The sequence below is a fragment of the Bufo bufo genome, chromosome 2 (assembly GCF_905171765.1).
Source record: "Bufo bufo chromosome 2, aBufBuf1.1, whole genome shotgun sequence".
In the NCBI taxonomy this organism is placed as follows: domain Eukaryota; kingdom Metazoa; phylum Chordata; class Amphibia; order Anura; family Bufonidae; genus Bufo; species Bufo bufo.
Genome location: NC_053390.1, coordinates 287,604,711 through 287,620,106, shown reverse-complemented (window position 1 = coordinate 287,620,106; position 15,396 = coordinate 287,604,711). Strand labels below are relative to the sequence as shown.

General features: G+C 45.2%; 1 protein-coding gene across 3 annotated transcripts in view; it reads left to right on the top strand.

Moving 5' to 3' along the window:
- Positions 1–321: 321 nt before the first annotated feature.
- Positions 322–15,396, top strand: part of AP1B1 (adaptor related protein complex 1 subunit beta 1) — a 43,148-nt gene continuing 28,073 nt past the window's right edge. The window contains exons 1-14 of one of the 3 annotated variants that reach the window (XM_040416677.1): positions 322–439; positions 5,617–5,678; positions 6,491–6,596; positions 6,913–7,048; positions 9,324–9,569; positions 9,849–10,039; positions 10,118–10,339; positions 10,429–10,549; positions 10,643–10,738; positions 10,946–11,061; positions 12,580–12,745; positions 13,077–13,175; positions 13,350–13,609; positions 13,887–14,091. In XM_040416677.1, coding sequence (XP_040272611.1) covers positions 5,642–5,678; positions 6,491–6,596; positions 6,913–7,048; positions 9,324–9,569; positions 9,849–10,039; positions 10,118–10,339; positions 10,429–10,549; positions 10,643–10,738; positions 10,946–11,061; positions 12,580–12,745; positions 13,077–13,175; positions 13,350–13,609; positions 13,887–14,091 — 2,001 coding nt within the window. In that variant the 5' untranslated portion in view covers positions 322–439; positions 5,617–5,641. The other 2 variants (XM_040416678.1, XM_040416679.1) reach the window with 2 other exon arrangements.

The window sequence follows — 15,396 nt, the reverse complement described above, 5'->3', positions numbered from 1 at the left end:
TCTATTGTGAATAAAATATGGGTCTATGAGATTTACAGATCATTACATTCTGTTTCTTTATCTAGCTGGGTTCATGTATGACAGACATAGGGCAAAGCTTTCATATTCCCAGGGTGTGAAGACAGGCACGGCACCTGAGGGTGGTCACTGAGTGCAGAGTTCTGTCTATCACTACATTCTCCGCACAGAAGTCTATGACATGCACAGCATCGTATCTGCAGTCTGGCGTCTGCTGATCTATCCCCCTCAGTCAGTTTCCAGGTTTCCATAGCAACTGCAGCTCCTAGATGCGGCTACAGGATGTCCCTTCTGTCGTCACTTCCGGGTGCAGGTGACGGCCATCTTTACGTTGATCTGCCGGGAGGAGGAGGAAGATCTGCATACGCTTGACACCCGAGAAGCCCGCAGCCTGGGACCGGTCACCGTGTCCTTCACTCAGGTCAGTCTCTCCGTACCCCTAGACCTGGACAGAGTGGGACCGGAAGTGGGCGACCAGCTGATGGCTGAGGGGTGTGATTGGCGCTGTCACAGCTTCCGGGGAAGAGGTGAATGACAACTCTCAGCCTGCTCCCTGCTCGGCCCCATTCCTTCCCTGCGGTACAAGTGAGTGCTGTGATGGAGGGCGAGACATTCTGGGAGCAGTAGTGCCACAAGGGTCGTGGCTGGAAATACAGGAGCAGATCCATGTGGGTCAGTGCTGTACATACATTGGCATGTCACTGTGGCCGTGTGACGTGCAGGTGACACATCACCATGTGACCTTCCCCCCAGATGTGTATGAGGGGGAGCAGTAGAGGCCAGGGGTCAGGTAAGTATAAGTCTCACCCCAGGTCCGGCAAAAGGTCCCCATGGGTGAGCAACCCCTTTAATGGTTATCTTGCATGTGACGGGTTCCTAGTAGTGTTGTCGGGTTATCGAAGAATCGCGTTATGGATTCTAAATTCCGTTATGGTGCGTTGTAGCCGAATCCACAAGGCGATTCCTCGATGACGCAGAACTTAAAACACAATTCGCTCAACACTAGTTCCCAGTCTTCTCACCGCCTAGCGCCAGTAGGGTCATAGAAAGCCGGTGTGGGAGGTCACGGAGAACATACACGCTGCATGTTGTCATAAGTCCACACTGATGATATGACGGGCATCAGCAACCTCCGGCACTACAGCTCCCAACATGCACACTTGCTTGGCTGTTTTCCTATAGAAGTTAATGGAGCATGCTGGGACTTGTAGTTTCACAACAGCTGGAGTGCTGGAGCTGTGGTACGAGGTATATTGGAGTTGTCCCTTTCATTAGTAAGGCCTCGTTCAGGTCTCCATCAAACAGATCCGGCACAGATCAGCCTGCCGGATTTCCAAATTCTCTAGTTCACCGCCAGATCCCCATTGACTGTAATGAGGGCCGGCAGTAATCTGTCTGCATCTCCGGCATAAATTTTGGGTTTCGTCCAGACTTAAATTGTTGCATGTAACTTTTTCTGTCCTGCCGACAGCCGTCATTTTTGCCGGATCTGCTTGGCGGAGATGTGATGGAGGCCTAGGAGTGGTTATTCTAGTCCTTCCAGGTTTAGCAGTAGTGTCACCCTGTGTGTGACCCAAGGGACAATGTAGAGATGTAATGCCAGTGTACAATGCGTTAGGGCACAGCATCATGTATACCCTTTGTACACCACGTTGCGTTAGTGGAGTAACTTTGCAGCTATATTCCGTTTCTGACCTTGCACTGATCCCCCACAGCCTGCTATTATAATGGTAGTGTGCGAGGGTTAACCCGGGGTGAGGTGGACAGATGCTGGCTCCAGCAGCCATATTTGTGTCCTTCAATAATCGGGCTACTTTGACACTAGTGTTAGAATGGTCCGGCAGAGGAACCGCATAGCCGGAAAGGGCCGGAGCACTACTGGGCCTCATTGACTAGAATAGAACCAGCATTAGTGCCGGGATTTGGGATCACAAAAAAATGATGTTTTCATCGGTTTCTGTCTGGCTGAATGCTGGAAAAAGGCCGGGTCCCATTATAGTCCCTGGGCTCCAGTGGGGAAAGGTGTATCCTGAAGGCTGTTCCTCTGCCGGAATATAGTAACACTACCTAAATCATTTAAAAAGCAAAAATGGTGCTCAGCCTGTGTCAGAGGATTCCGACAGGCAGTTCCGTCAATCTGCATGCAAACGGATGGCATTTGTAGACGGATCCGGATGCGGATCCGTCTACAAATGCATTGCAAGAACGGATCCGTCTCTCCGCTTGTCATCCGGAGAAATGGATCCGTTATATATATGTTTTTCACATTTTTACCGGTCTGGCATTGCAGTATTTTTAATGACGGATCCGGCACTAATACATTTCTATGTAAATTAATGCCGGTTCCAGCATCTGATCCGGAGTTTTGGATGGAGATAATACTGCAACCTGCTGTGGTATTTCCTCCGTCCAAAACGCCGTTCGGTGACTGGACTGAAGACATCCTGATGGATCCTGAATGGATTTCTCTCTATTCAGAATGCATTAGGATAAAACTGATGAGTTATTTTCCGGTATAAAGCCCCTAGGACGGAACTCGTGCCGGAAAACAATAACGCTAGTGTGAAAGTACCCTTATACTTCACAATTCCAGTAGTTGATATTGGAACCAGAGGACAGCTTTATTCCCAGAGACATACCTAAGGCTGGTTTCACACGTCAGTGTTATTTTGAGCCAAAACCAGGTGCGGCTCTAAACACAGAACAGGAGCAGATCTTTCCCTTATACCTTATGTCTGTGGAGGCTCCACTCCTGGTTTTGGCTCACATCACTGATGGAAATCACTGACCGAACACTGACGTGTGAAAGCGTTTTCAGTCTGCATTTTTTTATGAATGGGGCCGCAAAAACTGCAGACAGCATAGGGATGCCACCCGTGTTCTTAAATTAGAGAGCACGTCCTATTCTTGTCCATTTTGCTGAAAAGAATAGGCATATCAACAATGGGGCCTGTGAGAAAGCGCGGGATGCGCACGGACCGCATTTGTATTTTGCAGACTACAGAATGGTCGTGTGCAGGAGGATTAAAGGGGTTTCAGGGCTTTTACTATTGATGACCTATACTCAGGATAGGTCATCAATATCAGATCGGTGGGGGTCCGACACCCAGCACCCCGTCGAGCGGCTGTATGAGGAGACGGCGTGCGCACGTGCTGTTCACCGCTGCTGTGGTCTTTGCCATAGACAGCAGCAGCGGACAGGAAGAGAGCTAGGAGACTGCTGGTACAGTGGGGGGTAATGTAATACTGGTTGTACTAGATTTCAGTTTTTATCACACTGCCCCTGAGGGTGGCGTCGTCTGTGGCATAGTTCTAAAGTCCTGAAACCTTACCTGGAAGGAAAACCAGTAGGACAGGTCTGGCCACTTGTTCATGTTTTGGTGCCTTATGGGGTCAGTCTCTTCAGCCACCTTTTCTGTAGACGGCATCTCATCAAAGTGGTGTGCCCCAAATAATGCCAGCAGTTATGAATGTACTGGCCACTGACATCAGAGAACTGGATAGTCAGTAAATCGGGCAGCAGCGAAGGGGGTTGTCCTTGTTGCCTTTGACTTAGGGCTCATGCACTCGACCATCTGCATGTCCACCAAATACAGATTGTGTTTGCGTTGCATCTGTTAAATGGGTCCGTTATTTGCACTTTACGACCACGATTAGGGCATGTTCTATCTTTTGTGAAACGGACATACAGATGTGGAAAGCACATGTCCATCATCTGCATTTTGCGGATCTGCGTTTTGTGCAGGAGCCCTTAAAGGGGTTTTCCAGGCTCCTGATTTGAGTTATTCTCAGGATATATTATTAATATCCAATCTGTGTAGTTGTGCCCCTTTTTGGTGGGACCTAATGTCACATAACAAATGTTACGTAGACGTCCCCTTAGGCTACATTCACACGTCAGTATTTTTCTATATCCCGATTTTCGGTCCGTTTTTTGCGGATCCGTTGTTCCTGAAAATGTTTCCGTATGTCATCCGTTTTTTGCGGATCCGCAAAAAACGGAAACATGTATAAATTTCAATAAGCAAATAAAGTTGTTTGGATTTCTTTGAAAAAAAAAAAAATTTAAAATGTAATTTCCAGGAACGGAATCCGCATAAAACGGATGACATCCGAATGTCTTCCGTTTTTTGCGGATCCATTGACTTTGTATTGTACCAGGATCCGAATTTTGCGGAAAAGAATAGGACATGTTTTATATTTAAACGGACATGTGGAACGGAACAACGGAAACGGACAACACACATTGTGCTGTCTGATTTTTTTTCCAGGACCCATTGAAAATGAATGGGTCCAGATCTGGTCCAGATCTGTTCCGCAAAAAACGGAACAGATCAGGAAAGAAAAAACGTACGTGTGAATGGACCCTTAATGTGAGGACACATAGTTTTATCAACTTTAGACTTCCATGTGCCTCACATTATTAGTAAGTGACCCCATCAAGCAGGTACCTCCTCAAATAATGGGCAATTGATACTTTGCCAACAAAAAAATGCTCACACATTAACCCCATGTTGCTTTTTTTTTGCATGGTATAATGTATAGCAATACATTTCTTGCTACTGAAGTCTAACTCAAAATTCTGGTATCGTGACAACACTACAAATGACAACGGCTAAAATTTTCCAGCCTGGGTAATCACAGACGTCAGACGTCATACATCACAAACAATTGTTGGCTGAAATCACTATAATCTCCCGTGTATAGTTGTATACCCTTACTGCAGACTGCTAGAAATCCATTCATAACTTCTAGTAGAAATAATAAAGGAATGACACAACATAGAGCCATAAGAATAGATGTTCCAGAATTGGTATAACATGGGGATGCATGCATCTGTTAAAACATGCATGTCAGGAGTGGTGACAGGTCCTCTTTAATATCAAATTGGCGGGGGACTCCTCAGGGTCTAGAATGTAGTGGCAGTACAGTGTAAATCCAGCTCCCACTAACTGCTGTAATTACGCTGCACCGCCGTTACAGGGGAGGCAGCCTCTTGAAACAGCTGATCGACGGGGGTGCTGGGTGAAAGACCCCCACCGATGTGATCCTGAAGATAAGTCATCAGCATCTTGATCCTGCACCAACCCTTTAAGTGCCCACAGTGTGTTACCTCCTCTAAAGGTAAAGGATTCATAAATTGAACCCCTGTAATACGCTCCGCTGTGCAGCAGCCTTTCCGGTGACCCCATGTTACCTTGCACACTGCCGCCTGTTACTTGTGTAGTAATTACCAAATTCCAATTACATTCCAAGGTTACATCGGGCGAATAACTCGTTTTATAAGTGATGTATTCTGCATCTCTGTATTCACATCAGTCCATGTCCCTGGCGGGCCTCGCTGTCTAATCTCCATGTGTCGGACATGCATGTTACCTATGTTACTGGGCTGTATGTTTTGCAGCCTGGCACATACAGATTCTCCAGCAGGGGATGCAGATAGAATGAATGGGGTGTTGCTCCATTCCTCCCCTCTGACCTTCTCCTTGTTTTCTTTCCTGTTGGATGGGGGTGGTGCAGCTTTGTTCCTTCCTGCAGCCTCAGCTCCGTAGAAATATTCTCCACTTAGGCACTGACCTCCTGTATCTCTTCTTACAGCTAAGAGCAACATCCCTGTGCAAACATGACCGACTCAAAGTATTTCACCACCACCAAGAAAGGTAAGACCTCTGGGCAGCCTCTGACTAAGGCTCCGCTCACACGTCCGCAATTCTGTTCCGCATTTTGCAGAACGGAATTGCGGACCCATTCATTTCTATGCAGATCCGCACTTCCGGGTCCGCATTTCCATTCCCGAAACAAAAATAGAACATGTCCTATTCTTGTCCGTAATTGCGGCCAAGATTAGGCATATTCTATTATAGCGCCTGCGATGTGCGGTCCGCAAAATGCGGAACGCACATTGCCGGTGTCCGTGTTTTGCGCATCCGTGGATCCGCAAAACACACATGGATGTGTGAATGGACCCTAAGGCCTCATGTACACCACCGTATTTTTCATCTTTGTCCGTACACGGACCCCTTCATTTCTATGGGTCCGCAAAAAAAAACAAATAGCACACAGTTGTCATCCGTGTGCTGTCCGTATCATTGTGGCTCGGCCGAAAATGATAGAACCGGTCCTATTAAAAGAATAATTTATTTTTTTTGCACACGGACCGCATCCGTATTTTGCGGACTGCGAAATGAATACAGTCATGTGCAGAAGGCCTAAGGCCAAATTCACATGAGCGCACGTCGGATGCATTATCCATCCATGTTGCTCGTGTGTCACGGGCTGACCGCAGGTTTAACTGACTCGAACTCGCAGTATCGTGGATCCCTACGATGCCACAAGTTCGGGTTGGTCAAGCCGTGACACATACAAGCAATGCAGGAGGATAATACGTCCGGCATACACTCATGTGAATGTGGCCTAAAGCGTCCTTGTTAGTAGTCGGTGCTAAAGCTATTTTTGAATTTCACACCCACAGGTGAGATCTTTGAGCTAAAAGCAGAGTTGAACAGCGACAAGAAGGAGAAGAAGAGGGAAGCTGTGAAGAAAGTCATTGCATCTATGACCGTTGGGAAGGATGTCAGGTGAGCGGGGGGTGTAGACTTTCACATGAAGTACCGACTGGACGAGTGGGAAGTTGGACGGCTTTCATATAGTGACATGCTGACATGGCTTTTATTAGTGCCAGGAAGTTATGCTAGTTCAGCTCTTTCTGAGAGGCCCAGTGATCTGCAAGTCCCATGTTTGCTCCGATTGTCTTCCATTATAAGTAGTTGATGCATTTTATTTGTAGGGTGATAAATGCAGTTTGCCAGTAGTAGCGGGCGAGGGGGATGCTTCATGGGTATGGACAGGATTGTATGTCACCGTGTAATTGAATCTCTCCTCTTTGTGTGACAGTGCCTTGTTTCCTGATGTGGTGAACTGCATGCAGACTGATAACCTGGAACTGAAGAAGCTTGTGTATTTGTACCTGATGAACTATGCTAAGAGCCAGCCGGATATGGCCATCATGGCTGTAAACACTTTTGTTAAGGTGGGTGATGATTTTCAGACTTACGGGAAATCTGTCACCAGCTGTTTGCGTAGATACATAGCTGTGGTTCACCCAACTAAAATGCTGTTTTTCTTTTGTTGACCCGCGGCTCCTTTTCCAAGTTATGTTTTCCTAATATGCAAATTAGGCGTTCAGTGCAACAAGGGTGTCACCGTTGCTCTCGTTGCACCCAATTGCCACTCCTTTCTGTGACGAGCCCCCCCTTCCTGTTTTGCCACTGCCTGGCCCTGTCAGTCAAAGCAGCCAGGGAGGGGCTGACCACAGAAAGGAGTGGACATTGGGTACAAGCAATGGTGACACCCTCGTTGCACCAAACGCCTAAGTTGCATATTAGGAAAAAGTATTGTATCTTAGGAAAGGAGCCTTTTGATCAACAAAATAAAAAAAGTGTTTTAATCAAGTGAACTACAGCTATGTGTCTATGCAAACAGTGGGATAGGGACGTCACTGGTGACAGACTCCTCTTAAAGGGCTTATCTGGGACATTAGAAATTCAGTCAGGTCCCCGCTGATCTCATATTGATGACCTATCCTGAGGATAGGTCATCAATATCAAATTCTCAGACAACCCCTTTAACGATATATAGTCACATCATGTTTGTTTAATACATCTGATGTACATGATGTATCAGAAGCTGGTATTAGTATAGCTCCATGCCCTGAGACCCCAACAGATCAATAGAATAATGGGGCTGTGGTGCTGGTTGCAGCCCTGCGCCCCTTTCATTTGCCATCATACGAACGTATACTACAATGTTCTCATGGTACATAGAGGCATACATACCAAAAGTGTCAGGTTAACTCCAGGAAAAACTATTTAACGTGATCATTTCTAGTGTGCTTGGTTTTGCATCCATCATTTAAGATGCTAGTTTGCCGCAAGGCAAGTTTTATGTCATCTGCTGTATATCATCTGACATCTATATTCTGCAGCATGTAAAGCAACTGAATATAAAACATTTCTTATCAATATAAAACGTGCTGTAGCTACATGAAATGTGCCATATCAGTATAAAACATGCCACATCCACATAAAACAGACAAACTTTCAGTTTTGACAGTATATTGCACACACCCTAAAATACTGATATTAACGGTCCTCTGCCAGTCAAGTGGACGCTTCAGATATCACTGTGGTTATATTACTCTTGTGGGAAGGAAACCACAACCTGATCATGGAGTTCAGGGATGCCCAACCTGCGTTCCTTCAGCTGTTGTAAAATTACAACTCCCACCATGCCCTGCTGTAGGCTGTCCGAGCATGCTGGGAGTTGTAGTTTTGCAACACCGGGAGGGCTGAAGGTTGGGCATCCCTGATGTCGTTCATAAACACTACAACCACTTCACGGGTTCAGCTCTAGACTACCACAGAACGGTTGCATCTGCTGTGATTTTATTTGCACAGTCTTTTATTACGTATGTTGGGCGCTCCTAGTAGTTTACAAAAAGCTTGCCTATTTCTGGAACTCCTTAGAAGTAAATGGAGAGAGTCGTGCATGTGTGGCCAGCCACCTCTCCATTCACAGTAGCCACAAGACAGGCCCCGTTCTTGAAATAGGTGAGGATCTTAGAGGTAAGTACTGTGGACATGCCATAAATGTCCAGCTGGAAATAACCCTTTTCAAAAGAATGTGCCATCAGATTTAGAATTTTGCTCAGAATATGCCCTTAAATAATTACATTGAGCGCATGTCAACTGCATTTTAATACAGCGCACAATTCATATGTCGTAATTGATACACATACTGATATAGCATCCAATCCTATCATAAAGCTCCGAATCAGATTTAGGGCGCATTCACACAACCATAGTGTTTTGCGGATCCGCAAAACACAGATACCGGCCGTGTGCATTCCGCAATTTGCGGACCACACATGGCCGCAACTGCAAACATCAGTTTTCTCAAACAGCGATTGCGGACAAGAATAGGACATGCTCAATGTTTTTTTGTAGGGCTGCAGACAGTACACCGTGTGCTGTCCGCATCTTCTGCGGCTCCATTGAAATGAATGAATGAGAAGCCAGAAATACTGCCGTCTGAATGAGCCCTTATATAGGTCCCATTAAATTGTATTCTTCCGTTCATCTGTGCAGACATTTCAGAGCTTCGACCTCTAACACTATCTTAGAATGGACGAGTAATTATTTAACATTCATCTTATGCCAACTACTGTGCTAAATACCTTTAATTCCACTTATTTTAGAATCGCTTCTGATGTTGACATTTTTTGGCTTCTTCTTTCTTCTTCTCAGGACTGTGAAGACCCAAACCCCTTGATCCGTGCACTAGCTGTGCGCACCATGGGCTGTATCCGTGTGGACAAAATCACAGAGTATCTCTGCGAGCCACTGCGCAAGTGCTTGAAGGATGAGGACCCATATGTGCGCAAGACGGCGGCAGTGTGTGTTGCCAAGCTGCATGACATCAATGCCCAGTTAGTGGAAGATCAGGGATTCCTCGATACATTGAAAGATCTAATTTCTGACTCCAATCCTATGGTAAGGGAACTGCCATTGTTGTTGGTGAGAGATGAGGGGCAAAGTACCGGTGGAGAGTGTAAAATTATGACAGCAGATCCTATAAGTTGACTAGCCAGGTGTCAGGGCATCTCTATACCCGAAGAGGCTGTTGCCAGTTTAGCACTTTTGTAGTACTCTAAGGTCTTTCGAAGTTAATGTTCATCACTGAAAATGGTTAGAAATAATGCAGAGCATAGGTGCTGTTGCAGTCAAGTAGTATACCCAGTTGTAAATGTGCTTTCTGACTTCTCATTCTAGGTTGTGGCTAATGCTGTGGCAGCCCTGTCAGAGATTGCAGAGTCCCACCCGAATAGTAACCTTCTGGACCTCAACCCACAGTCAATCAATAAGCTGCTGACCGCTCTTAATGAGTGTACAGAGTGGGGTCAGATCTTCATCCTGGACTGTTTGGCCAACTATGTTCCAAAAGATGACCGGGAAGCTCAAAGGTAGGTTGAAAGTGGCTTCAATGGAAGTAAGTTCTGAGGTTTTTAGACCAATATTTGATGGCTTTGTCCTTTCCACAGTGTTTGTGAACGTGTTACGCCGCGGCTTTCTCATGCCAATTCAGCTGTGGTCCTCTCTGCAGTGAAGGTTCTCATGAAACTCATGGAACTCTTATCAAAAGATTTGGATTACTATGGGACATTGTTAAAGAAGCTGGCACCCCCTCTTGTTACTTTGCTGTCTGCTGAGCCAGAATTGCAGTATGTTGCACTGCGCAACATCAACTTAATTGTGCAGAAACGGTACTATTTTAATTTCCATAAAGGCTGGCATTATCAATGCTTTATGTAAACGGGAGTCTGTTGCTTATTTTACGTGTCTTATCTTTCAGGCCTGAGATTTTGAAGCATGAGATGAAAGTTTTCTTTGTTAAATATAATGACCCAATCTATGTTAAACTTGAAAAACTTGACATCATGATCAGATTGGCATCTCCAGCAAATATTGCCCAGGTTAGTGGCTGTATTATATACATATGTAGCCTTCTCCCCCCTTAGTATATCTGTATTTTTTTTGATTATCATTTGTTCCTTTAAACAATTTAGGTTCTGGCTGAACTCAAGGAATATGCCACAGAGGTGGATGTAGATTTTGTACGGAAGGCTGTTAGAGCAATTGGACGCTGTGCCATTAAAGTGGAGGTATGAAATGACTTTTCAGATATGCAGTTCGACAGAAGCATTTATCCATATGCTGGGTGTGTGGGGGTCCGATTGCTGGGACTCCCACCAATCTCTAGAACATAGGTCCACCATTCTGGCCAGCCACAAGATCGCATGATAGATCACTGCCCCATTCAAAGTCTATGATGGAAATAGATTCTCAATTGTGATTTGCTTCCCTCTCAGCAATCTGCAGAGCGCTGTGTGAGCACCCTACTGGATCTTATTCAAACCAAGGTGAATTATGTGGTTCAAGAAGCCATTGTGGTCATAAAGGACATCTTCAGAAAGTACCCCAACAAGTAGGTATCATTGGATACTCTGACCTGTAGTGCACATAGATGTGCCCCAACAAGTAGGTATCACTGAATACTGTAACATGTGTGCCCCAAGAAGTAGATATCCCTGGATTCTCTAACCTGTAGTGCACAGAGATTTGTGCTCCAACAAGTAGGTATTTTGGATACTCTGACCTGTAATGCACATAGATGTGTGCCCCAACAAGTAGATAGCTCTGGATACTCTAACCTGTAATGCATGTAGTGTGCTCCAACAAGTAGGCAGCTCTGGATACTCTAACCTGTAATGCACATAGATGTGTGCTCCAACAAGTAGGTAGCTATGGATGCTCTAACCTGTAGTGTGCATAGATGTGTGCCCCAACAAGTAGGTATCACTGGATACTCTAACCTGTAATGCACATAGATGTGTGCGCCAACAAGTAGTTATCACTGGATACTCTGACCTGTAATGCACATAGATGTGTGCTCCAACAAGTAGGTATCACTGGGTACTCTGACCTGTAATGCACATAGATGTGTGCTCCAACAAGTAGGTATCACTGGATACTCTGACCTGTAATGCACATAGATGTGTGCTCCAACAAGTAGGTATCACTGGATACTCTAACCTGTAATGCACATAGATGTGTGCTCCAACAAGTAGGTAGCTCTGGATAAGCTAACCTGTAGTGCGCATAGATGTGTGCTCCAACAAGTAGGTATTTTGGATACTCTGACCTGTAATGCACATAGATGTGTGCCCCAACAAGTAGATAGCTCTGGATACTCTAACCTGTAATGCATGTAGTGTGCGCCAACAAGTAGGTATCACTGGATACTCTGACCTGTAGTGCACATAGATGTGTGCTCCAACAAGTAGGCATCTCTGGATACTCTAACCTGTAGTGCACATAGATGTGTGCTCCAACAAGTAGGTAGCTATGGATGCTCTTATCTGTAGTGTGCATAGATGTGTGCTCCAACAAGTAGTTAGCTCTGGATACTCTAACCTGTAGTGTGCATAGATGTGTGCTCCAACAAGTAGGCATCTCTGGATACTCTAACCTGTAGTGCACATAGATGTGTGCTCCAACAAGTAGGTAGCTATGGATGCTCTTATCTGTAGTGTGCATAGATGTGTGCTCCAACAAGTAGTTAGCTCTGGATACTCTAACCTGTAGTGTGCATAGATGTGTGCTCCAACAAGTAGGTAGCTCTGGATACTCTAACCTGTAGTGCACATAGATGTGCCCCCCAACAAGTAGGTATCTCTGGATACTCTAACCTGTAGTGCACATAGATGTGTGTTATTGTACTTGGGTGATGTGTGTTCCTTGGTGTTCATTGTCATATGTAGAATTTTTTTCATATGAAAGAGAAGTTGTGTTTGCTTGTAATGAATATTAGCTTGGATGAAAATGCAGCTAGTCACAGTTGTCAGAAGATCTGTCCATTTTATGCATACCTAATAATTTCCCAGCATGTCATAATAGGTCAACAACAACCAATTGAGTTTCATATTCTCTGTTTCTTGATTAGATACGAGAGCGTCATCGCCACACTGTGTGAAAACCTGGACTCTCTTGATGAACCAGAGGCAAGGGCTGCCATGATCTGGATAGTAGGAGAGTATGCTGAGCGCATTGACAATGCAGATGAGCTGCTGGAAAGCTTCTTGGAGGGATTCCATGATGAGAGCACTCAGGTGAGTCTTGCTTCTGGCACTCTACATTGCCTTGATTTCAGTAAAATCTGCTATGTCGATAATAAAGTAATAAACATGCCTTTAAGCTTATTTTAAAGACTCGTAATATTGTACGAAAGAGAAATGCTTTTTAAAGAGGCTCTCCACCTAAATTTAGTTTAATAGTACAGGATCAGATAGGGACTGGCACAGCTTTTGATTTCCCTGTTGTCCGCACAGTGCCAGTCTAGTTGTTTGAACTAGAATAGACTGCATACCAGCTATAGTGTCAGATGTATGTGGAGCACTTTTATCTGTGTTGAACTGATTAAATGATGTATTTCTGCTATAGGTTCAACTGCAACTTCTTACGGCTATTGTAAAGCTGTTCTTAAAGAAGCCAACAGAGACGCAGGAGCTGGTACAGCAAGTACTAAGCTTGGCAACTCAGGTGGGTGTATCGCACAACGTTTTCCATGTTGGTTACAGTGTTGTGTAAAACCTATAAGCTGTCATTTCAGATCAGCTTATAAGAAGTACATACCTGAGGAGGTGGACAATAGGTGACTATGTTATGGACCACGACTAGTGATTAATGCATGTGCTGCCTATCTTTTTATCATAGGATTCAGATAACCCTGATCTCCGAGATCGTGGCTATATATACTGGCGACTGCTCTCCACAGATCCTGTTGCTGCCAAGGAGGTGGTGCTGGCAGAAAAACCTTTGATCTCCGAAGAAACTGACCTCATTGAGCCCACTTTGCTGGAGGAACTTATCTGTTACATTGGTACACTAGCCTCTGTCTACCACAAGCCTCCAAATGCTTTTGTAGAGGGAAGTCGTGGAGTTGTTCCCAAAAGGTTACCCCCTCGAACTGGCTCGTGAGTGTTTATGGGTTGCCAATTTTCTTATGGGTTTGATGTACCATGTAAAGTATGGCTTTTATGGCCAGTAGCTGATGTCTTATGTTTGGTAGGCTGTACTAGATTTGTGCATCTTAACTGCTTTTCATTTCCCCAAATGAAAGCATCTCTCGAACTTCACTACATAGACATCTGATATGAGAACCTCTTTGGAGGAAATCTAAAGCAAACAATAGGGGCAGTAGTATTAAATTACAGACAGACTCTTCCTAATTAACTTGTTTTTTGTCTACAGCAACGAGAGCACAGAGAGTCCAGATACAGTTACCACAGTGCAACCCCAAGCAGAAGCACACCCTTCAGTCATCCCATCCCAGGGCGACCTGTTGGGTGACCTTCTTAACCTTGATTTAGCACCACCAGTCAGTGGACCTCCCCTTACTACAAATTCTGTACCGTTGGGTGGAGTGGATCTCCTGAGTGGCGGACTGGACACACTGGTATGTAAATAACATTCCCCCTGTAAAATAATTACATTTTGTACTTGTGACTGTTCAAAGGGGCACTCAGTCTTTATATCAGTAAAATGTTTTTGTAGTACAAGAGAAAGCATGTTTAATGTATGCCATATTGTCGTCCTGTTCTGGAGTGCAATCTGCAGGCAGCATGTCATAGAGCAGGAGGAGCGGAGCAGATTGATGTATAGCTTGTGGGAAAAGATTCAGCAAAACTTTTAATTTATACATTTAAAAGGGTATTCTGGTTATATAGTTATTCCCCTCTCTACAGGGTAGGGGATAACTATTAGATCACTGGAGAGCCTATCACTGCGAATCCTATTGATCACGAGAACAAGGGGCTCGTACCCCGTGCAGTCCCCAAAAATGAACAGAGCATTCGGTCAGGCATGCGTGCATCCACTGCGAGAATATATTGGAGCGCTGTACTCCAGAACTCCCATAAAAATGAATGGAGCGGCTGTGGGCATGCCCGACCGGGCACTCTATTTATTTCAGGGGGCTCCACAGGGTATGATGCCCTCATTCTGATGATCAGTGGGAGTCCCAGCGGTAGAATCCCCACTGATCTAATAGTTGTCCCCTATCCTATGTGTAGGGTTTATATAATCAGAATACCCCTTTAAATCTCTCCTCTTTTTAAGGGCTGCGGGCCACATATGGCGGTTCCGCAATACACAAGTCACCAGCCGTGTGCATTCCGCATCACGGATGCGGACCCATTCACTTAAATGGGTCCGCCAATCCGGAGATGCGGAACCCCACGGAAGCACTACGGAGTGCTTCTGTGGTGTTCCATTCCGTGCTTCCGTTCTGCAAAAAGATAGAACAAGTTCTATCTTTTTTGTGGAACGGACGGATCACGGACCCCATTCAAGTGAATGGGTCTGAGATCTGCATTCAGCTGCCCCACCGTCGGTGCCCGTGCACGGAGCCCTTACGTTCGTGTGAAAGAGCCCTAACTTCATTTTTCATGTGGGTGGTGCTATCAGTGATTGATAACATTCTCTGTGTAAGGCCTCTTTACACTGCCCAATGGCATTAGTGATCACTCCCCATACTGTGGAGGAGATTATTGCATGGAATAGCACTGGTCTCCTTCACTGATGAGCAGGCAATTGTCAAGAAGGCACACTTTTTTCCTGACAATCATCAGTCTGATCTGTCATTGTAAAGGGGCCTTAATTGTGTATACATAGATAGCTGTCGGTCACTGATAACAGAGAACAAAATTAAATGTATATGGCTACTTTCACACTGGCGTTTTGGCTTTCCGTTTCTGAGATC